This window comes from Pristis pectinata, chromosome 2 (genome assembly GCF_009764475.1).
Source record: "Pristis pectinata isolate sPriPec2 chromosome 2, sPriPec2.1.pri, whole genome shotgun sequence".
In the NCBI taxonomy this organism is placed as follows: Eukaryota; Metazoa; Chordata; class Chondrichthyes; order Rhinopristiformes; family Pristidae; genus Pristis; species Pristis pectinata.
Window position 1 is genome coordinate 87,972,121 of NC_067406.1, and position 15,866 is coordinate 87,987,986.

General features: G+C 41.0%; 1 protein-coding gene across 1 annotated transcript in view; it reads left to right on the forward strand.

Moving 5' to 3' along the window:
• Positions 1 to 2,441: 2,441 nt before the first annotated feature.
• Positions 2,442 to 15,866, forward strand: part of prkg2 (protein kinase cGMP-dependent 2) — a 67,300-nt gene continuing 53,875 nt past the window's right edge. Inside the window, exon 1 of the mRNA XM_052040620.1 lies at positions 2,442 to 2,962. Coding sequence (XP_051896580.1) covers positions 2,442 to 2,962 — 521 coding nt within the window. The remainder of the gene's footprint in view (positions 2,963 to 15,866) is intronic.

Consider the following 15,866-nt stretch of genomic DNA (forward strand, 5'->3'; position numbering starts at 1 on the left):
ACCAACCTTCGTGTCATCTGCAGACTTATTAATCCACCCTTCCACATCCTCATCCAAGTCAATTATTAAAAAAAAATCACAAAGACCAGGGGGCCTAGAGCAGACCCCTGCAGAACACCACTGGTCACTGACCTCCAGGCAGAATACGCTCCATTCACAACCATCCTCTGTCTTCTATTGGCAAGCCAATTCTAAATCCACACAGCCAAGTTCCCCTGGATCCCATGCCTCCTGACTTTCTGAATAAGCCTTCCATGAGGAACCTTATCAAATGCCTTACTAAAATCCATGTACACTACATCCATTGCTCTACCTTCATCAATGTTCTTTGTCATATCCTCACAGGATTCAGTCAGACTCGTGAGACACGACACGCCCCTCACGGAGCCATGCTGACTGTCCTTAATTGGCCTGTGCTTCTCAAAATGCCCATAAATCCTGTCTCTAAGAATCTTCTCCAGTAATTTGCCCACCACTGAAGAAAGACTCACTGGCCTGTAATTCCCAGGGTTATCCCTACTCCCTTTCTTAAACAAAGGAAGAACATTTGCCACCACCCAATCATCTGGCACTACTCCTGTGGTCAGTGAGGTTGCAAAGATCATCGCTAAAGGCACAGCAATCTCTTCCTTCACTTCCCATAATAACCTTGGATATATCCTGTCTGGCCCCGATGACTTATCTATCCTAATGTTTTTCCAAAGTTCTAGCACATCCTTTTACTTCATGTTGACATGCTCTAGCATATCACCCTGTGTACATCATCCTCACAAACGTCAAGGTCTCTCTCAGTGGTGGGGTAGAAGCTGTCCTTAAGTCTGGTGGTACGTGCCCTCAGGCACCTGTATCTTCTACCCGATGGAAGAAGAGAGAAGAGAGACAGTAAACAAACAGTTCGAATAAATGGGTCCTACAGAGGGAGCATACCACAGGGATCAGTTTTTGGCATGTCTCCCCATATCTCCATATAGTAGTCACGACCATGATATTGTACCCCAATGTGCCAGGAAAGTCAGATGGCTGATTGACAGATTCATCAGACACTTACTGGAGCTGTTGTTTGCAAGAGGAAGATATTTCAACAATTTCCTATGGATATCAGCCAGCAGTTTAACAGGGCAGAGACCTTTCCTGGCAGGCCACTCTTGCAAGAATGCAGAACTCTATTCATATACCTGTGTATTTAGTAGACTGTTTTGCCTGGATTCAACTTCATGCTGTTCTTTGTGGTGGGTTCTCTGAAGTACCAAAAATGGGCAATCCTCCTCAATCTTACTTGATGCAGCAACAGGTTCACTCTAGATTAGATTAGATTATTGTGATACACATCAGGGTGCAATGAAATTCCTTGTTTACATAAAGCTCACAGAGTAAACAGTATGCATGGTAATGAAGAGCAAATTGGGTGGTTCATTGCATCATCAGTTTCCTCTTCTGTGGATTTTATTAAACCTTTGCTGGCATGTCTTAACTTCCACTGCTGCCCTTACAAAGACTAGCAAATATTACAAATCCATTATGAATTCAAATGTGCAGCTATATTTGTCCACATTTAAATTCATTTAACAGTAAGGAGGTAAATTACTTTAAATCTGATCAATTGGCTACATTTCTATTTGTTCTGATGCAAGGAGCAAGCTGGGAGATAATTGCTTGACTGCTCCACTCTATAGGCATGCATTCATTCAGTTTGCAATGCTTTCAGCTGACTTTGCTCTGATAGTGCTGAGGGCACAAAATCAAGGACCAGGAGACTATTTAAGAAGCTTTTCGATGAATTTACTCATGACAGCTGATGGTGTTCAAATCATACAAAGATATAGCAAAATCAGGGATTTAGTTGTATGAGAATCATAATATAAATCAGAAATATGTAACTGTTGGAATTATCCTTTACAAAATTATTGAATAAAATTAGCTTTACCACATTTGTAATAAACCCACTAGGGTAGTATGAGACTTTGATTGTTGAGCCTACCGATTGTGGAGGACATAACTGTTGCTACAGTTTGGTGAGGCTCTCTTGCCCTATGACTTAAGCTGGACACTAAAGGTGTATTTTTTAGATGGTTCTGAAGTAAGTAGTCTCGAAAAAGACCATGATATGGAATTACAATACTCCTTTAGCATTATGCAGGATTAATTTTTTTATATATAGGATAGACAGCAATTGCATTTTGTGTTTAAAATAAAGAGTATCAGTTGATATTATGTAGATTCAAATTAGTTTATGTGCCTGGTGGAAATACTGATGTGTTAATGCCACATGCATTAAGTTATTATCAAATGACATGACCATTGTCAAGGGCAAAACGATAACATCAATACGAGTCAGTTCCCATTCTCCATCCAAGTATTGGTTCAGGCACTGCGATTGTAATGATTCAGAGCTCATGACTTTTTTTGTGTGTCTGTGCATGTGTTTGTAGATCTGAAACAAGATGGGAAATGGTTTAGTGAAACCCAAGCAACTGAGGGAGCAGGGAAATAACATCCTTTCTATGAACACGAAGCTTTGGAGAAACTCTGGGGCAGGTGCAAGTATTACAGCCACAGAGGAAATCCTCCAAGACAGATTACTGGAACTTGAGCTGCAGAACAAAAACAAAGATGACCGATTGCACCAGCAGGAGAGCAGGATTCAAGAACTGGAAGAGCAGCTCACCAGGCAGACCCGTACTATTGCTGAAATCACAGAGGAATTACAAGCCAAATGTATCCAAGTGAACAAACTCCAGGATGTCATTAAAACTCAGTGTGGTGTCCTTTTTCAGTCATCACCGTCACCGCTTAGATCTGCTAATAGAATTATGAATCAGTGCACGAGCGTGCTCAAAGACATTGCCAACAGGAGGAGAGGAGCTAAGGAGGGTGTGTCAGCAGAACCTACCACGAGGACGTATGACTCTAGCAAACTGCCTATGTTTTCTTTGGAGGGAGCCAGGGTTCGAAAAGATTCAGGGTAATGACATACCTTTTCCTGTTAGTTTGTGTTTTTTTTTAATTTGACAAATGCATATCAATGGCTTCTTTAATTATTTTCATCTTCCAACATATGTTTAAACTGGTAATTAGGGAACAGTTGCTGGTGAGAAGTGATTAGAGGTTATTTGAATTCTGAGTTTCAGATCAGATTGTAAATTTCTGCAGTTATTCATTTATTTTTGACCTTAACATTATCATAGTTATAATATCAACATCAGCCCAAGTCCTCTTCACAATGTGCACTCAGTGGTGCAGTTTTTTTTGTTTGGGGTGACTCTTTTGAAATAGTTGTCAATATTGATTTGAAAACTCACTGGACTTCATACTAATGGATGGGATATTTACAGTAAGGGAATAACGATTATCACATTAATAGCAAACCCTGTTAAAATTACTTTGTGCACAAATTCAGCAATAATATTGAGCAACTACTCATAACAGGAGTTAAGCAAGCCTTATTTGCTGCTTGTGCATCATAATAACCTTCCCCGCCCTCCCCATCAATGTTATAAAATGCATATATAAATCAGATTTAACTTCTTGGGATAGATTTCCTCCTTTGCACATGAAATTAAATGCTCCTCTGAGTGGTATAGACGAAAATAGCGGAAAATTGATCAGGGGGAACTGGACACTCATTACACAGCCTGGCAGATTTTCTGTCCATTTAAATTACTCACACAAGAGAGGAAATATTTGCCCCTGTTCTTCCAAAATACCTTTGCTTTGCAAATGATAGTTTATGTGGCATCTGTCACAGGGTGCTATCCTTTTATTTTAATGTCATTTTGAGGATGTGGGTGTCACGTATTTGGGCAGCATTTATTGCCTCCCCCAAGTGGTTTGAGATCCTCTGCCTCAACATCATTTAACTGCCCTTTCCCCATATGTCTTGATTCCTCTAATGTAGAAAAGTCTATTGATCTCAGTGTTGCAATCTCTGTGGCATTTTGTAGTTTTATACTTGCTCTCCAAATTTGTTCATATTTAATTAGTCAGATTAGGTGAAGATGAGAGTTAAGGTCTTACAATTATTTGATAATTTCTTGCTTGCTGTTGTGTACTACCAGTTTTTTTTATTTTCAAGTTCTGATTAAATTAAATTAAACTTCCTTAACCTGCTACAATAAGATTTTAACCCACTTTCTTTTGAGCATTAGGATGCATCCTGTAATGGTTGATCATGCTGTGCTCCTTAATTATCACTGTTGTCCAACCCCAAAGGGATGCCAATGTATTTTCCACAATGTTATTTGCTATGACACTCATTCAGCCCCCATCAGGTCCATGCCAGTTTCCTGGGGGACAATCCCATCAGTCCCATTCCCTCTCCTCATTTCACCGTAGCCCTGCGATTTATTTTCTCTCTCGTTTCCATCAACTTTTGTTTAGATTCATTTTACCACTCACCTGCACTAAGGGGTACCTTACAGTGGACAATTAACTTACCCATTCATGTTTCAGATGTGGGAAGAAATCAGTACCTGGCAGAAACCTAAATGGTCTAAGGGAGAACGTGTAATTCCATGTAGATGGCATCCGAGGTCAGGATCAAACCCGGGCCCCTGGACCCATGAGGTAGCAGTGCTAACTGCTGCATCATTGTGCCATCTCTGTTGCTGTATGATGACATGCAAGCCATGGATTTTAACCAACACAGCCCCAATCCCAGTGCAGAATGAGGTCAAGGGTATGTCATTGCCACAATCTGTTTCTCAGTCTTTTTTTCCACAATGCCTCACCTTGCTTCCAACAAGCTTTCCTCTGGAACAGAGATAATCTTTAGGACAATTTGGAAACTGTATAACCTATTATACCTGTGCTCTAGAACTACATCAGAGCTGGTGCAGGGTCTTGACCCAAAATGTTGACATGTACCTTTTGCCTCCATGGTTGCTGCTTGGCCTACTGCGTTCTTCCAGCATTCTGGTTTTTTGTTCTTGAGAATGGAGGCCTAGGCTACTTAATCTTTTTTCATACGTAAACAAGACATCCCAGGAAGAGGTGAAGCGAATCTTTGCTGCACTCTTTCCGTAGCAAGTACAGTACTTTTAGTTAAAGAGACCAAAAATATACACAGTGCTCCAGGTATGGTCTCATCAAGGCACCATATAATTATAAGGCATCTTTAGTCTTGTGTTTAAATCATTTATCAATAAAGGCCAATATACTGTTTGCCTTCCTATCTGCCTGCTGCACCTGCATGTCTATTTTAAGTGATTTTTCTGCAAGGACACCCAGGTCCATTTGCACATCAGCACTTCTAAATCTCTCACCATTTATGTTTCCGTACATTTGTTTATCCTACTGAAGGGGATAACTTCATATCTTTCCACATCTTATTTCATCTGCCATATTGTTGCCCAGTCACTTGACTTTATCCCATTGAAGCCTCTCTACATCATCATCCACACTCACATTCCCTCTAGCACCGAGACAGCATACTGTCTTATTTTCAGTGTGAAAATGATGGAGAGAGCACACCATCTCCTAAACTACCCAGCCACCTGCCCATTCAATTACCTCCTACCCCACCTGTGGCAGAGTCTGCTGATCCAACATTAACCTCATTAGCTGCACCAGAACCCACAAAACTGGAACAGAAGCAAATCATCCTCGACCCTGAGAGGCTGTTGTGGAAAAGATAGATGTTGGGGCATTTCTGAAGAATTCGCTTCCCTGAACAGTCATCTTCAGAATGTATGGAAGGGATATATTTGATGTGCCCTTTTTCTGATGTACGTCTTGAAGATTATAGAGATAGAACAGAGGGGCAGAGCTGTGATGCTATTGGAAACAGAGTAATGCACTGAGGAGATTATCCCAAAGCTGAAGAGAGAAACAAAGAACAAGTAATAGTATGAAATGTGACTTTCAGCTTTGTTGTGGTTTTTTGAAAACTTATAATGCAATACATAACTGCTTGGAGTAGACCTGAAGATCATTTGGTGTGAAGGAAGTAAGCTGGGCAGGATTCCCACAGTAAACTTTAACCTTTACAGACATATTAGTCCCACACCAAGGAAATTGAAGACAGGGACTTTGCAATCACCACAAAATTTGCTCACTTGATATTGACCTTTCTCCTTCCCTCTCACTTGGGTTATAAAAAATAATGCATTTGAGGTACCCTGTTTGGCTGTGAGCTTACTTCAAACCTCTTACCTTCTCTAGCACTGAGACAGCTTACTTTTACTTGCCTAATCATCCTGGCCTCACCACTGTGCCAAATCTATACCTGATGATACATTTCTCCTAAACCATCACTGTTTTCTAGCTCCAAGGGACTGTCAATGCATAATTCCATTAATATCTGAAGTAAGGCTTCACTTGTACTTTCTGCTGTCACAAGAGCCCAAAAGGGTATTCTGTTTTGAATATGAAAAACTCTAAGAGATTTCACAGAGGCTATCTGACATTTATTTTGAGCATGGAGTTGTTGCAGGAAATTATAGAACTGCCCACGATTATTTAGTGTGTGGTGCACCAGGTCATCAAACAGATAGCAAATGTTCTGTTTTAGATTCATACTTAACTTGTATAGAGTAGTTACAACAGCTGGAGGGTGGGTACATTTCTTATACAGTTAATAGCAAGGTTACCAACATGCACAAGTATTCCAACTTCTGGCAACCAAATATGCATGGTTAAATGTGGAAATTAAAACATTATCTTCCACATTGCCCTGCTTTCCAGGAGCAATAGTATATCATTATATCACCAGTATATCATTATTTTACCCAAATTAATTATTTAAATCAAAAAAGAAAATGCTGGAAACAATCAGGAAGTCTCTGTGAAATCTCTTAGAGTTTGGGGTAACCAAGAGGGTAGGGCAGTGGATGTTGTCTATATGGACTTTAGCAAGGCCTTTGACAAGGACCCACATGGCAGGCTAATCTGCAAGGTAATATCGCATGGGATCCAGGGAGGGATAGCTGATTGGATTCATAATTGGCTAAGTGCTAGGAAGCAGAGAGTGATGGTCGAAGGTTGTTCATTGGCTGGAGACCTGTGACTAGTGGTGTGCCACAGGGGTTGGTGCTGGGACATTTGTTGTTTGTTATTTATATAAGTGATTTGAATGTCAATGTACAATGCATGGTTAGCAAGTTTGCCGATGATACTAAAATAGGTGGTATCGTAGACAATGAAGAAACTGAGGGGTGACCTTAAAGAAGTGTACAAAATCATGAGGGGCATAGATAGGGTGAATGCACATAGTCTTTTTCCCAAGGAAGGGGAACTAAAAACTAGAGGGCGTAGGTTTAAGATGAGGGGGGAAAGATTTAAGAGGGATCCAAGGGGCAACTTCTTCATGCAGAGGCTGGTGCATATATGGAATGAGCTGCCAGAGAAAGTGGTTGAGGTAGGTATAATAACATTTAAGACATTTGGATAAGTACATGGATAGGAGGGGTTTAGAGGGATGTGGGCCAAATGCAGGCAAATGGAACTAGCTTGGTGGGTACTGTGGTTGGCATGCATGACTTGGGCCGAAGGGCCTGTTTCCATGCTGTATTAGTCTATGACTCTAAGAGTGAAACAGGATTAATGAGGCATATGGTCTGGTGAATGCACCATAGGAAGCCAGAGATTGATTGATCTACATGCACCATTGGAAGCCAGAGATTGAGCTGATCTGCAACGAGCACCTCCCTGTGGTTCTCGACAAAACCACCAGCCAAAGAGAAGAATGCTCGGGCCCACCACTTACCGAGGCCAAGGCCTATATTGTTTGTACCTATGTTGTCATTTCAGAATTGTGCATGATACCACAAATGATATTGGAAAACAGATCATGGTAATCATGAATGACAACATAATTTTACTGGCGATGGCTACAAATCACCTACGTCTAGAAATTCGATTCTGGGTTGTTTTGTGCCACTTTCAAAATTTGGCTGATGCCACTGAGTATGGGATATGGTCCCAAATATGGTCTCCTCGTCAGGGCCATATGGAATGACGTCATTCCCCGTACAGTGCTCCTTTAGATCATTGTGGGGAACTTGTACTAACTTGGCATTGAGTGACAAATCATTGGATATCCCTGGGAGAACCAGGTCCTCCAAATTCTATGCTAAACTGGGGCTCCTCGGATAAATCACTTACCTTTATTTGTTATTATCCCACCCCAAGCTTGTACTGATGCCAACACCACTCCCTGCCATTGTGCTGACAGCTTCCTGCCCCTCCACATTCCCAACCAGCTAATCCTGTAAACTACCTAGCTCCCAACTCCCTGATCTCCCTATCACCTGAGGCCTTGACCATGGTTCCTTGGTTTTACAAACCCCCAACCACCCATCCCTGCAACCCCCGAGGCCCCCAATAGTGTCCTTGAACTCCAATATTCCCCAACCCCACAACTTAACCTGACAGCTTCCCTCAGTCCTTAGCTCAACACTGGTATTCCTTCTGTGTCCTTGGCTGAGAAAAGGCCCAACTATTCTTCATTCCCACTTGACCCAAGGCACAGATTCCATTCCCTCTCCCCTCACCTGACCCCAAGGTGCAGGTTCTTTTCTTTCTCCCCCAAAGCCCCAACTCCTGAACTCCAGTCCAATGCACAGGCCTATCAGGTCCATAGTTGCTCTCTAAACCCTACCTCATTCTCAACCACTGGGTGATATATCTCTATTGGCATTGGGACAACTGAAGTTTGCAGATATGTGGGGGGGGGGGGGGGTGGAAGTGGGTTTATCCACAACCAAAACATGCATTGATGTCCCACTATAGCAGCTACCTTTAAGGATGGACTAGTACTTGCATGCAATTTTCCTTAGGTGTTTAATCAAGGTGAATAAAAGATGTAATGTTAATTTATTATAGACTAGATGGAGTGGTGATTCTCAGTATCAAAGCTACATGAAGTTCCAAGGCTGAGCCGTGGTGATGATGGACTATACTTGACGTTTAGGCTCAGACACAGTCTGACCCCTGCAGTGAAGAGGAGGAAGTATTACACCCCTCATAAGTAGGAACTCTGGGGAGCACCTCGGTTTCTGTCTGACCCAGAATACTGTATCTCTGAAATTGAGCAGTTCTACCATCCACCTGATTCACTGCCAACTGTTCAATCAATGCAGTGTGGGTTCATGACATTTCCCTGATCCATCCCACAGCTTTTTACATTCTTTTTCAAATATTAATTCAGTTCTTTTTAAACTCCTGTTCTACACTGTCTCCTAGGAAACTTATGGTAAAGTATTTCAGTTTTGATCAACTGATTGCATCTTCCAATTTCGCTCTGCACCTTTTTCTGATAATCATGTCCAAGGCTGACCAATGAATGTTATTGGATAAGACTGGTTCTGATTCCTACCATGTGAAGCTCTGTTCTGGGATTTGAAATGCAGAATTAGCCCTCATCAAATCACTGTTTAGCCATTAAAAGCTATTGGAGCAGCTGCGTTCTAGGTGTGCTCTGAACCCATCTTTGTGCTGCATCCCAATTTGACAAGGAAAAAAAATCGGGTTGTAGGTATAAAAATATAGTGTGGAAACATAATGGACCAGAACTTGTTGCTAAACTGAGCTGCCCGCACTCACCGATGAAATGTGAGAAAAGAGTAGGCTTTCTTTTTGTAGCTGTCCCTGATGCTGATTTGCAGATAAGTGCTGACCTGATCTTAAATGGTGAGGCCTTGTGTGGTGGCAAGGGTTTGCACTGCATAATTCCATCTCATGGCTAGGCCAGAGCAGTACCCACCTACAACCTGTGCAGCAACGTTCAGGGAGCTATAGACTTAGACCCCAAGATCCCTCTGCACATCAGCACTGTTAAGAATCCTGCCATTAACTATGTACATTTGATTTCCCAAAGTGCAACACCTCACACTTGGCCGGATTAAGCTCCATCTTACACTTTTCCACCCATATCTGTAACTGATCTATATCCTACTGTATCCTTTGGCAATCTTCTACAATATTCACATGCCACCAATCTTTGTGTCATCTGCAAACTTACTAACCAATCCATCCACATTTTCACACAAGACATTTGTATATATAAATCACAAACAGCAGAGGTCCCAGAATGGATCCCTATGGAACACCACTAGTCACAGACTTCCAACCAGGATAAGTCCCATCGACCACTACCCTTTGTCTTCTAATGGGCAAGCCAGTTCTGAATCCAAACAGCCAAGTCACCCTGGATCCCATGCATCTTAATCTCCTGGATGACCCTACCATGAGGGACCTTGTCGAATGCCTTACTAAAATTCATTAGACAACATCCACTGCTCTACCTTCACCTCCTTAAAAACTCAATCAAGTTAGTAAGACATGATTTGCCCTGCTATGCTCACTGTCCCCAAATAGTCCATGCTTTTTTAAATGCTCATAAATCCTATCCTAATAGCTTCCCTACAACTGATGCTAGACTCACTGGTCTATAGTTACCAGGATTATCCCATTTCCCTTCTTGAACAACATTAGCTGCTCGCCAGTCTTCCAGGAACTCCCCTGTGGCTAGAGAGAACACAAAGATTTTGGTCAAGGCCCTAGCAATCTCATCTCTTGCCTCTCTCAATCATCTTGAGTATATCCCATCAGGCTCTGGGGACTTATCCACCTTAAAGTTCTTCAAGAGACCCAACACCTCCTTACTTTATTTCAAAATGCCCTGGCATATTTGCACGCTCACACTGATCTCATCTGTATGTCCTTCTCCTTGGTAAACACAGATATAAAGTACTCATTTAGGACCTCACCCAAGTCCTCCCCCTCCAAGCACATGTCCTCACCCATGTCCCCCCCCCCAAGCACATGTCCTCACCCATGTCCCCCCCCCTCTCCCTACTAATCCTCTTGCTCTTGATATATGTATAGAATGCCTTAGGATTCTCTTTAACTCTACTTGCCAAGGAATTTCATTGCCCCACCTGGCTCTCCTAATTCCCTTCTTGAGTTCTTTTCTGGCTTCTTTGTATTACTCAAGGGTCCTATTTGATTTTAGCTTCCTAAACCTTACATACACTTCCTGATTCTAAATTCACAACCTCTCTCATCATCCAAGGTTTCTTTACCTTGTCAGCCTTGTCCTTCCTTCTTCCTGGAACATACCAATCCTGTACACTGTGCAGTTGATCTTTAAACAACCTCCACATGTCAGATGTGGACTTGCCCAAAAACAGCCTGGGATATTTCCCAATTAACTCTTCCTAGCTCCTGCCTAATACTCACGTAATTTGCCCTCCCCCAATTTAATACCTTCCCACATGGTCCATACTTATCCTTGTTCATATCTATCGTAAAACTTAAAGTTGTGATCACTGTTTCCTAAATGTTCCCCCACTGAAAGATCAGTCACCAGTCCAGGCTCATTTCTCAATAGAAAGTCCAGTATGGACCCTCCCCTAGGTGGATTTTCCACATACTGTTCTAAGAAACTCTCTTGCATGCACCTAACAGATTCTACTCCATCTAAACCTCTTGCACTAAGGAGCTCCCAGCCTATATTGAGGAAGTTGAAGTTACCCACAACAACAACCTTGTTGGTTCTACACCTTTCCCTAATCTGCCTGCATATCTTTTCCTCAATGTCCCAGTGGCTCTCGGGGGTCCATAGTATAATCCCATCAGAGTGATTGCACCTTACTTATTTTTGAGTTCTACCCATATAGACTCAGTGGATAAACCCTCCATTATGTCCCCTGAGTGCAGCTGTCATTCTTTCTCAATTTCAAGTCTATCCTTGGGTAAAGAGACCAGACCTGTAGGCAAGGTTGCAGGTGCAGTCTCATCAGTTACCTATGTAATTACAGCATGTCTTTACACTTGTGCTCAAACCTTCTTGCCATTAAAACTATCATACTGTTGGCCTTCCAAATTGTTGCTGCACATGTATGTTAACTGTGATTAATAGAAAGGATCTTAGGTTCCTCTGAACATCCACACCTCTCACTATCTCACCATTTAAAACTACTCTGATTTTTCTTTTTTTTAATCAAGTACATTTTCCACATTATATTTAATCTGTCATGTTCTCACTATTCATGCAGAGAACATGACAGTCTATCTGTCATGTTCTCTGCAAACTATCAATGGTTTTCCTTGATGAGGGTTTGAGGAAAAATTTAAGTTTTTATTTAGTATATCAAATTAGGATGCAGGATGAGACTGGCAGTCTGACTATCTGTTTACCTCAAAATGTCTCTGCATACTCCTCACAGCACATACTGCTACCCAGCTTTTTATCATCTATGAACGTGTGTATTACAATTGTTCCCCTCATCTGATATAGATTGTGAGCAGCTGGAGCCTCAATTCCAATCCCTGCAGCACCAGTCACAGCTTCCCAATCTGAAAATGACCTTGTTTGTTCTGACTCTTATTTTCCATCTATGAACAAATCCTCAACCCTTGCCAGTATATTATCTCCAATCCCTTGTGCTCTCATTTTAGCTAATAATCTCTTCTGCTTTGCATTAAGGAGCAAATAAGTAATGCGATGAGTGTGAGGTACACTTTATTAAACGGAAGACTTACACGGTCTACATTACTATTGAGGATAATGTTTACCTAACTTTGGTATATTATATATTAGTCAATTTATTCATGTAAAATTTTACTCCAAATACTCATTAAGTAATGCAGACCAAAACTTTTATTAATTGTGAGCCATTGACAATCTGATTAATTCAATTACTAAAGTTCAATTTTATTTGCTTAGCTTTATTTATTATCTATGCAGAATGAGTGTAGGTGAATGCAATAAAAACAGAAAGGGACAAGGCCTAGGTGATGTTGCCAGTTATGAAGAGTAGTCTACCTTTGAGGCCTGGACTGTGGTAATCACCCACACATGAGATCATAGGTTTGCAGATGGATAATTATGTTCTCAATACACAAATAACAATAGGTAATGATAACAAAAGTCACATGCTTTTAAATCAGGCCAAGTCCCATGGCTAGAAGTTCTTGTCTGTTGTGCAAAGTTTCTAGGTGCTAAATGGTACAATTTTTGTGAAAAATAACTTAAATATCAAAGATTTATGCCGAGCATTCTGACTTCTGTGACTTTCCTGCCTGGTCTTCTCTGTGTTTAATGCAGTAACCGATGAGTGCACCAGGATATGTGTGGTCGCCCATTGGGTATGCCACTCATGTAGAGACAGGACTTCACAGTACAGGTGTGGCCTGCTCCAGCCTTGGTTAAAAGGGCCCTGCCTGAGCTGGTCCTAGACAATGAAGTTCAAAGCAGTGAATTTGCTTTGGTTTGATTTTCTCTAAATTAAATGTTTAATCCTTGAGGAAGCTCTTCATTGAGACCCCACTGATTGTGACAGCCACACAACCCAACTGTGATGTCAACCATTGCCCTTCCCAACACAATCAGGACCCTGACTCTCACCTGCCAGACATTGGTAAACTCTTCCCACCCAATGGTTCCACTTGATCATCAAAGTCCAGATCTCTCGCACATTCCTTTATGTACTCAGCAGTTTCAGTGTGTTAACTGTGTCAGGCTGATTCAGTGGTGCATGATGTTTTGCAAAGGGCCCTCAGAAGAAAATGTTGGCCTGACTGCTGCACACTATAGGTTTAAAGTACCTTTCCCGAATTTCTAGGACCTGCTCAGGTAAAACCTCTTCGGCTAAAGCAGGCCTCACAGGTATTGTGAAAAAATGGTTAATGTTAAGAGGGAAAAGATAAATTGCCAAAACAATAGAAAAAAAGGAACATTTCTAAGAACAACAGGTCAATTTAATATTATTTAACAGACAATGTTGAAAGATTTAGTGGGTGAACATTGGGAAAAATACAAATCCAATAAAAAGGAGCAGAAAGTGAAAACAAATTGAAATGTCTCAAGGATAGACATGATCTTTGTCACGACTCAGAAAATTTTATCCTGTTTAAATAAGATTTCAATTTTGTTCAAATATTTTAAATTTTTAATTCAGACAGTTCAATTTATGACAGAAATAACAAAAAACATTTTGAGTGACTCATAATGAAAGTTTAGACATGAACACACTGCCCTATAACGGGTGGATAGATCCATTTACAAATGCATCCTATCATATGGTTTTCCTTGATGAGGTTTTGAGGGAAAATTTAAATTTTTATTTAGTGTATCAAATTAGGATGCAGGATGAGATTGGCAGTCTGATCTTCTGCTATAGTTATCTTTCTGACACATAATGAATTCAAAGCGGTAGAAATTCATTATTGGTCACTTGCAGTAAACAGGCAGCATCTGCACATTGTATTCTACTAAGGGAATTCAATTTTCCTGATACGAATGGAGCTGAACTTTGGCATCGTGCCAAATGGTGCTTTATATTAGCATTTAGCAAAGGCAATCAAGGATTATTTTATAGGATATAGAGCATAAAAATAGGCATTCAGCCCAAAAGATGTTTATGCTTCACATGAGTCTCCTCCGACCCTTTTTCACCTAATCCCATCAACACATATGTTTCTCTGTCATGCATTTAACTGTGTTACCCTTAAGTGAATCCATGGTATTCTCCTTAGGGTAGCCAGTTGCATTTTCCAACAATTATTAGCTCTGGCCTCCTACACAAATGGAGACATTTCCTCTCCATCTAACTTAATAAACTCTTTTTATAATCTTGAAGACCTTTATTAAGTCAATTCTCATCCTTTCTTTTTTCTGGAGAACCACCAACTATTAAATCTGTTTCCAGCTGATGCATTCTCTCAGTTCTGAATACATGGCAGCAAATCTTCATTGAACTTACTCCAGTATCTTTTAAATTCATAATCTGAACTATTCTTGGTATTCCAAGTGTGCTCAACTCAAAGTTTTGTATAAACTTAACAAAACTTCTTTGTTCTTCAGTATTTTCCTTCTGGAACATCAGAAGAGGAGAAACAAGCAGGATTAAAGGATGCCTCATCACCACTTTCCCAAGACCATTTATGGATGGACATTAAGCCTAACCCTTCCAGTGATACTCACATCCATGAATGAACTTCCCCCACTTTCCATCTTACTTTCTGATATTTCTGAACTTCTCAAAGCAAAGTTGAAATCAAATCACTGTCACTTTCTGTCTGTCTCTCCCCCCCCCCCCCCCCCCCCCCCGTTCTGCCTTTTTGCAACTACTGTACCCACACCCATCCCCACACAAAGGCACAGACACAAATACATGGAACTATGTATTACAGAACATGATTTACAGGTTCTTTGGGAAGCAGTGGACAAAAGAATTACTGAGTGAGTGAAGGATGGGTGTAGGGAGTAAGGAGACCTGAGATAGGAGCAGGAATCAGTAAAAGTAAAGCTTTGAGCAGCAGTCAGGAGGCAAGGCAATTTGAAATGGAGGTAGGACTGGATGTGAAAGTTAGAGGCATTGAAATTGGGAATGATACAAGATGGTTGCAGAAGGGAAGTTAGTTGGAGGGGACAAAAGCAAAGGTTTAATAAGTTTAGAAAGGTTTGGGTAAAGGCATTTCTAATGTTAAATGGCTCCTAAAACAAATGTTTATTTTCTGGCTGACACCATCAGCTTGCTGAATTAATAAAAGAAGTTGTTTTTATTGTTTGTGTTATACATTACAACAAAAAAATTGATTTGATTGATGACATAAAAGTGAATGGAGGAGGTATGATTACAAAGTTTGCAGATGATACAAAAATTGGTGATAATGTAGATAGCAAGCAAGGTTGTTTAAAGCTACAGCAGAGTGAAAGGTTGAGCAGAGTAATGGCAAATGGAATTTAATCCTGACAAATGTGAGATGATGCATTTTGGGAAGGCAAACAAGAGTAGGAGGTACACAGTAAATGGTAGGGCCCTAGGGAGTGTTGATTGATGGAGGGACAGAGATCCCTGAAAGTGGCGGCACAAGTGGATATGGCTGTGAAGAAGGCAGATGGGATGCTTGCCTTTACTCAC